Consider the following 7,840-nt stretch of genomic DNA (forward strand, 5'->3'; position numbering starts at 1 on the left):
AGTATTTTTGAGTGTGCTCGGCTCCACTGGGTTTTTCAGAAAAGGCTGTGAATCCTACTGAACATATCTCAGGCACTGCAAAAAAGGAGAAAAGGTGCAAAAAAACTACTTTAAACTTCTCTCAAATAGATAGATATGACTTTTTCAATCATAATACGTATATTAATTTCAATTCTTAAATGCCGCTTCAATGCAGTAATCATGGATGGTCTGCAGGTTATTGTGGAGGAACCAGTTTCAGCAAACAACTGAGTGGTACTGGAAACGATTACAGAGGGGTATAGCACAGCAGTATAAAGAACCAGTGAAGTGAGCTGTGCCTCTGTGGATCCTGCCACCAGCACAGATCTAACAGTGAAGAGGCTCCACACAGTTCCTGAAGCTGGTGGCAGAGATCTGATCTCAACTCTTTGCTCCTTATCACAATCCTTTTCACAACTGCCCAGATGTGTTATACTGAAATCTTGCACCACGAATACAAAAGTCAGGAAGATGTTTCCACAGCAACACAGCCTGAGATTCTCACACTGGTCCCTAGCTGCACTCATGGCACTTTTTGTTAGCTTTACCTGCTGTTTTTATGATATGTTATTAAATTATTATTATTATTATTATCATTATCATTGTCATTGTCATTGTCATTATCATTATCATTATTATTATTAGTAGTAGTAGTAGTAGTAGTAGCAGCAGTAGTAGTAGTAGTTTAGTATTAGTATGAGTATTAGTTAGTATTCATAACTCTGAAATGATCCTACTAATGCTGACTCACTGATTGCAGACAAGATACTTTTTCATTGTGTAACACACTGAATCCTAACCCTCTCCAGAAATGCTGTTGTGTAGTTGAAATTATTATTGTACTTAAAGAGCAACTTAACACCAAGCTGAAAAGCAGTGTTTTGATGGGTGTGATCTGAAGTGTGCTCTGTTCAATTGGTTCCCAAACTAGATAGAAAAACGATGAAAATAACAAATGGCATTAGCCTTCCTATTTTCTTTGTCCCCACATGACCAATGAGATCATTATTACAGGACGTCAATTTACAGAATCACATAAAACATTGAAACATGTGCACATAGGTGATTAAAACTAGCTTCCATTTTCCCATTTTCAGGATTAACGGCGGTCGAAAGTCTCCTTTTTTTATTTTGGTTGGTGGCTTAATTGTTTGGGAGTCTCTGCTCTCTTGTGCCTAGAACCTCACCCAGCAGTGATGTCACCGTATCCTGGAGGACAACTGTACGTCATTGCAGCAAAGTGAGAAGAAAAGATTTTCAGGGGGTGTTAATTTACCCTTAAAATACAAGGGTATTTCAGTACAATGATGAATTATACATCAAAAAATATCATCCTCACATAGCCCTTTTGATTACTTTTAATAACAACTTGAAATTTGGTGTTAAACTCAGACATTAAGTCAGACTATGTGATCCATACCCTCTGTTGCAAGAGGAAACACATTGTGACTCTGTTGTTGCTGTTGCTGGATGTAATTGGTAAGCAATACTCAAATTGTTGTATTACATATTAAAATTCTTTCATAATCATACAAGACACAACACAAACGACACGGAACACTCACAGGATCCTCATTGTCTAACTACAGCAGTGAAACCTCTAGGTTTGGCTTAAAGACAAGTGGTCACGTAACGATGCATTCATTCATGCTGACAAGAGCCCCACCATGTGGTCAGAAGGAATATTGCACAGCATTATCTCCAGTCTAACTTTACGTCATCGCAGAGAAAATATCCTGAGGACTAATCCACAGTGTTTCCCTGAGTGCACAGCATCTGCTCGTACGTAATCATTCAATCCAAAAATATTTTAAAGAGGAATTTATATGTCAGAGTTGAATGAGAATATGTTTTTCCTTCTAATTATAGGATGTAGACCTTATGCAACTTGATTTTGTCTCACTCTAGAGACTGAAAGCTCACTGTATAATACAGAGTGGCACTAATAGATCTTTTAAACACTATATTAGATCAAGATCATTCTTTTTTCTGAATAATATTGGAGCTGTACTTCCACTGCATGTGTTGCAGTGGGTTGTAAATTCAACAGCTGTGGTTGCAATAAAAATTATATGGATATATAAACTTGTTAAACTCTAATCATTGATTATATGACTGCAGTTAGTCTACTTTGTTGTTCCCTTTAAGTCTTTCCACTTTTACACTAAAATAAAGGCTTTGTCAAATATTCAAGAAATCATTAGATTACAGTCCGGAACATATTAAAAATACAATAATATTAGACCGGAAAAAGCAGTAAGCGCTTACATTTGAGAAGCTGGGACCATTAAATGTTGCTTTTTGTGGGATTTATGCTGACTGAAACAATTATTTGACAGTACAAAAATGTCCCTGACTAATTCTCCATCGACTGACGAATCATTTAATCAATAGATCTATTCAAATTTACACATAATTCTACAAAAATTCATCAGTCTGCAAATATGCATATACTGTTTCCATTTAAACTACAGTGTAGACTTTGCTGTTTTACTCATTAGGTTACTCCTTGCTGAAGCTGTATTTGTTTTTAGCTGGAAAAAAACAACAGGCCCGGGAGCCAACAACAACATCATATGTCATGTAGAATTAATCTTGATATGAACTTAGAGAGTGACAAATGTCATGACACATTTGGACATGATGATTGTTGAGCATTCGCTGATCCTGAAAGGCCATTTCACACACAGGGGATATTACCCCACATTAACAACTTTCTTATTTGAATTTAAAGAATATAAAGGACTTTACAACTCATAGGTAATGTAAAATTAACAAATCTATTCAATTAATATAACAATGAAAATAAAATACTCTTCCCCACTTTCTCTAAAAACACTATACTATATATTGTTCTTTATTTTGTTTGTTCTTTTTAATATTTATATATGTTGTATATGTTATCTTAATCATTTATTTATTTAGTAGATTGTCTATTCATCTGCACATGTATGTAGACACATTGTTATGTAATGTGTTTTATTGGAAGTTTTTGGAATGATTATATATATATATATCTGGCTTGTTTGTACATTTTTATATTAATAAAGTTTAAGGGAAAAAACAGCCACCAACAGAGGGGAAAGCAGATTTTACGAGATGACGGTGAAAGCATCATGAGGCTGCTGCTCTCCTCTCATCCTTTTGTGTCTCCTGTCCAATCAGCGCTCAGACGCGGTTTGTTGGCCGCTGATTGGTCGCGGAGGAGGAAGATGTGGCGGCCATGAGAGCGGATCGAGTCCGAAGCTGCTGATGTGATTCTTGTCGGTTCGTTGTTTTGAACGCGCTGACACGTTGTGTCATGTGAGGCGGGTGGACTCGCGGTCGCTGCTCGCTCCCGGTGATTACTGTTATTTCTATGTGTTTTGTACTGTATTGATATATTGGTTGGATCGGGGGATGTGATGTCGGGCCCGTCGATCTGAATTGTCGGTGAAGTCACTCCCTGGTAATGTAGCTCGGGGCTGTTGCACTGGTGGAGCTGTCACTGAGGGTAAGTGGCTGCTGAGACCAGACCCCACATGCAATACAAGTCACATTGTGTCATCGTAACAACCTGTTTAGACACGTTGTCCCAGCTTCACATGATGCTTGACCCGTGGGCCTAATTATGGGCTGGCAGCCTGGGTTAGCATGACACACTTCATATTGTAAAGATGACAAAAAACAAAATAGTGAAAAGCAGAGCTAATGGTTCTGTGCCTGTAAAGCACTGTGGGTTTAAAATCACATAAATCATTGCATCAGGGTTTCAAATGTAGTCTCTGCCTTTTTGATGCCTCCTAATAAATATCTACATGTATGTAAAGTCATAGGATGAGTAGCTTTATCCAATTTTACTGTGAAATCACTGGCTTCACAATGTTTGGACAATAACTTACACTTACATATTAGAGAAATATGGCGGATAACTGCATGAGGTGTGTGCTGAGCTTCGTTTCTCTTCTCCCAGGTGTTGCTGTGTGAACGATGCCCGAGCGATGTCTGATGTTGAGGCCACGTATGCAGACTTCATTGCCTCTGGCAGGACGGGACGAAGGAACGCCATGCATGACATCCTACAGAGTCCCACCGACCCAGAGGGACGAGAGCTGCCCCTCACCCTGTCACTGTCCCAGATGCACATCAACGCAGGAGGGGGAGGTGAGTACTCGAAGATACTCCTGTGTTCACACATGGCAGTAGAACAGCTGCAATACCTTAAACAATGTAGTATTTGGTATAGTGTCTCATTATGAAGAAGTTCAGGTTAGTTACAGCATTCTTGCCTGGCTTAGTACATTTTATTGAAGCTCTACAAGGAAACCTCCATGATCTTCTTCATGTTTGTCTTTCAAAAACATCTATTTTCTATTTGCACCTGAGCAGACACTGTGGCCACAGGCTGTTTAATACACACTAGTTTCATCACCATACATTTGACCATGATTCTGCCCCATTCTTGTTTCAATGCAAGTCATTTTATACACTAAATACAAGCCAGGTTCATGAGAATGATGCTGATTGTCCTTTACAAGGATTACAACACATTTCAGCTGATTATTAAAGTCTTGTCATGATGAACAAATTTGGGCTCATGATTCGACCTCGTTGAGATGAAAGTCATCTAGAGTTCTCTCATTGCACTTCTCAAAATGTGTACTCAAGAGTCAAGTTCTTTACTCTCCAACAACATGAGCCAAACTCTGCTTTAAGAGTTGTCCTGTTGCATTGCAAGTTTCCTTTGAGAAAGCTCAACATCTGCATAAAAGGGGTTTACGTTGTGAACTACAGGTGCAGTTTAAGTGCTTTAAAGATCCCTTTCAATGTTACATTATTGGTCTGCTCGTTATTTACTCCCACTTTCTGCATGCTCAAAATAGAAGGATTTCCCAAATTGACAGAAATTGACAGCCATTTTACTGGGTTTTTATTATGCATGGTGTGCAGGCATGAGTAAAGGTATACTGTGGTTTAGGGTTGCTATATGTTCTGCTATATTGTACATATTCTACGCCATGCTTCATACGTGTATGCATTCTAAACAAAGGGAGACAGTCTTGCTGGGTTTTGGAACAAACTATGTGGGGAAACAAATTTAAATATGCAGAAGCTGCACAGCATGACCCTTAAAAATGTTGATAGTTTTGTGTATTAGCCGCATAACTTAAGGGCTTAGTGCTAAAGAAAAAATTAATCTTTCAGTCGTTAGTTAACTGTAAAGTCACTAGATTTTGGGGGTTAAAATTACAAATCTGGTTGAGCTCTACAATGGCAGTGACCTTATTGTCTGATTTTCATCAATCGTGAAATTATTTGGCTTTTTGGTTGAAAAGTCCAATCATCAGTCCAAGAAGCAAATAAAGTATGTATGTGAATACAGACAATAACACTGATAAGGTCTTTTTAATGTCAGTTCAAATGTTCTCCTTTTCCTTATTGTCCTGCAGAAGGAGACGACCCGGAGGACAGCCAGAGCTCCTCCTCAGCACATCGGGAGGCTGAGCAGAGGAACAGCTAACCCACGTGTGTGATGCGTGTGGCTACGTATGTGTGATGAATCCGTTTGTCTAAAGTGGGCCGGTAGCCACAGGGTAGCACCACCGCTGCTGAGGTGCCTATAAGCAGGGCACTGACAAACTCTCATGTCCCTGTGGCTCTGCTGTGCAGTAGAATAACAGACTGATTTCAGGGTGTTTTTTCAGAGTCGGTGTGAGATGAAAGACACATTTTGTAGCTCCTGTAAAGCTGATCTTCAGTCTTAGTTACTAAACACACGGTTCGGACGACTGGAAAGAAACAAGAAAAATAGAAAGAGATCCTGTGTGAGTTTTGTAATAGTGTAAGCAATTTGTGAGACCACTGAGACGTGCTGATGTAATGGGTCACAGTGGGAGTAGCATGTTTGTAGAGCTTGTGAGGCTGATAGAGATTATATTGCCAGTTAATGGCTTGTGCTTCTTTTAAATTGACAATACTGTAGAGGGAATGGAACTTCTCCGCTGTAGTAGAGCTGGAAAACAACATGAACAAAAACACTGAGGTCTGGTTACTGAAAGCTGTAACTGTGTTTGCTGGTTTTGTAGAAAGTGTTTGATGAACAATTTTCGGATGTGTACTGCATGTGACACTGGACTATTCTGTAGAAAGCAGCAGAATGTATCAGTAGGAAGGAAGGTGGTGTGATACCAACCACATACAGTTAGAAAAGGAGACATATTCCAGTGGTTAAAAGAGAAAGGATGATGGTGGATTACTGTATCTTTTAAAATACTTTTGTACTCGTCTAATAACACTATTATAATCACAACCTTAAAGCTGGGAATTAGATGTGAAGATTAACACCACTCTCATGTCAGTAAATTAAATATGTAGCAGGAGTCAGCAGAGGGGAAGTTTAGCTTAGCACTAAGACTGGGAACCAGCTAGCCTAGCTTTATCCTAAGGCAACAAAATCCACCTGCACCTTTAAAATGTAATAATTAGCATGTAGTATCAGTTTGTACAATTTAAAATGATTGTTTAATTCATACTAAATTTTGCCGTTGGTCATTTTTACTCAAATCTTTTGAATTAATTACACAAATGAGATATAATAAGTTAAGCTTTAGAGCCGAAGAGGTACCGCTAGGCTACATTTGCTATATTTTAAAGGGGCCAAGCTAGTGGTCTTTCTGCTTAACTATGATCAAAGCTGTAAAGGTCTGGGTCTGCTGATTTGTTTTACTATCTAAATTTGGTTAATTTGGATTTTTTTACATTTGATATCCATTTGAATGGATAACAGAGGAACAGTTTTATAAGGAACAGTAATTAGACCAGTTTGTTCAACTATTCACCGTTAATGTACTTTAGCCTTGTTATACAGGAGCAATACTGTTGTTTTTCTTGTTTTAGAAAACAGGTCCTGATATATGACAAAATGGTACATGAGCTAGCAAGCTACTTAGCTAAACTTAGCTGACCAGCTGTCTGCTCCTGCTATATGATCAGTATACACATGTTAGAGTGGTATTCATCTTCTCATCTCAAAACAGTAAAGTGAATCTCCCAAAATGTCAAACTATTCCTTAAATGTAGATATGCAATACTCAGTGGAGCTTCCAGTACGTGTAACATGTTTGTGTAAAGGTTTCTGCCTCTGACACGGAGGCTGAGCTACATCCTACAACTTCGTGTTATAATGGATACACCCCTTAATGATCATCCATAACGACCATCATGCATGCATCTTACAAGCTGTATTTTGTCATTTTTCGTCCCCAGTTTTACGGAGTGTAATCTTACTGAAAGACTGCAGCTTGACTGTGTATCTTTCTTATTCATGCTGATAATATTAAAGTAAATATAGCTCCTTTTTATATAATACTCGTTCCGTCAGGTTTTCAAATTGTAAACTGCCATGTGACTGTAAAGTAACTCACTCGCACTACACTAACTACACTGTCTAAACCCTGCTGTTCGTTATTCAGCATGTAGACACATGGCAGATGCATGATTCTGCTAATTGTGTAGGTGTTTGTCTGACTGTATATAACCATGTTTTCTACTTCTTGTGTCAATCAAAGTAAAATAAACAATGGATGAGAGTGAACTGGCCAAGTTCCTTGTGTTGTTGCACTTCAGCAGTTTGGCCAACAGGCAGCACTGTGGGGAAATGCATCAAATTTGACACTAAAATCAGCAATACACTCAAAATGTGGTAAAATGAAACTGTATCAATACATTTAACAATCATAACAATCATTGGTTTGGATCAATTATACATACAGAAATATAAATGGAAATGCGATAGGCCACTGCACAATTCTTTCGCTGTCTTTTTTCATGACACACTGTA

General features: G+C 38.4%; 1 protein-coding gene across 2 annotated transcripts; it reads left to right on the forward strand.

The window, feature by feature from the left end:
• Positions 1-3,195: 3,195 nt before the first annotated feature.
• Positions 3,196-7,594, forward strand: pkia (cAMP-dependent protein kinase inhibitor alpha). Of its 2 annotated transcripts, none has more exons than XM_035170916.1 (3): positions 3,196-3,514; positions 3,974-4,164; positions 5,451-7,594. In XM_035170916.1, exons 2-3 carry the CDS (start codon positions 4,002-4,004, stop codon positions 5,519-5,521), a joined length of 234 nt encoding a protein of 77 aa, XP_035026807.1. In that variant the 5' UTR covers positions 3,196-3,514; positions 3,974-4,001; the 3' UTR covers positions 5,522-7,594. The 2 variants fall into 2 exon arrangements, with proteins under 2 accessions (XP_035026807.1, XP_035026809.1); XM_035170918.1 differs by having other exon boundaries at positions 3,206-3,361.
• Positions 7,595-7,840: the final 246 nt, after the last annotated feature.

This window comes from Hippoglossus stenolepis, chromosome 11 (assembly GCF_022539355.2).
Source record: "Hippoglossus stenolepis isolate QCI-W04-F060 chromosome 11, HSTE1.2, whole genome shotgun sequence".
NCBI classification, from domain to species: Eukaryota; Metazoa; Chordata; class Actinopteri; order Pleuronectiformes; family Pleuronectidae; genus Hippoglossus; species Hippoglossus stenolepis.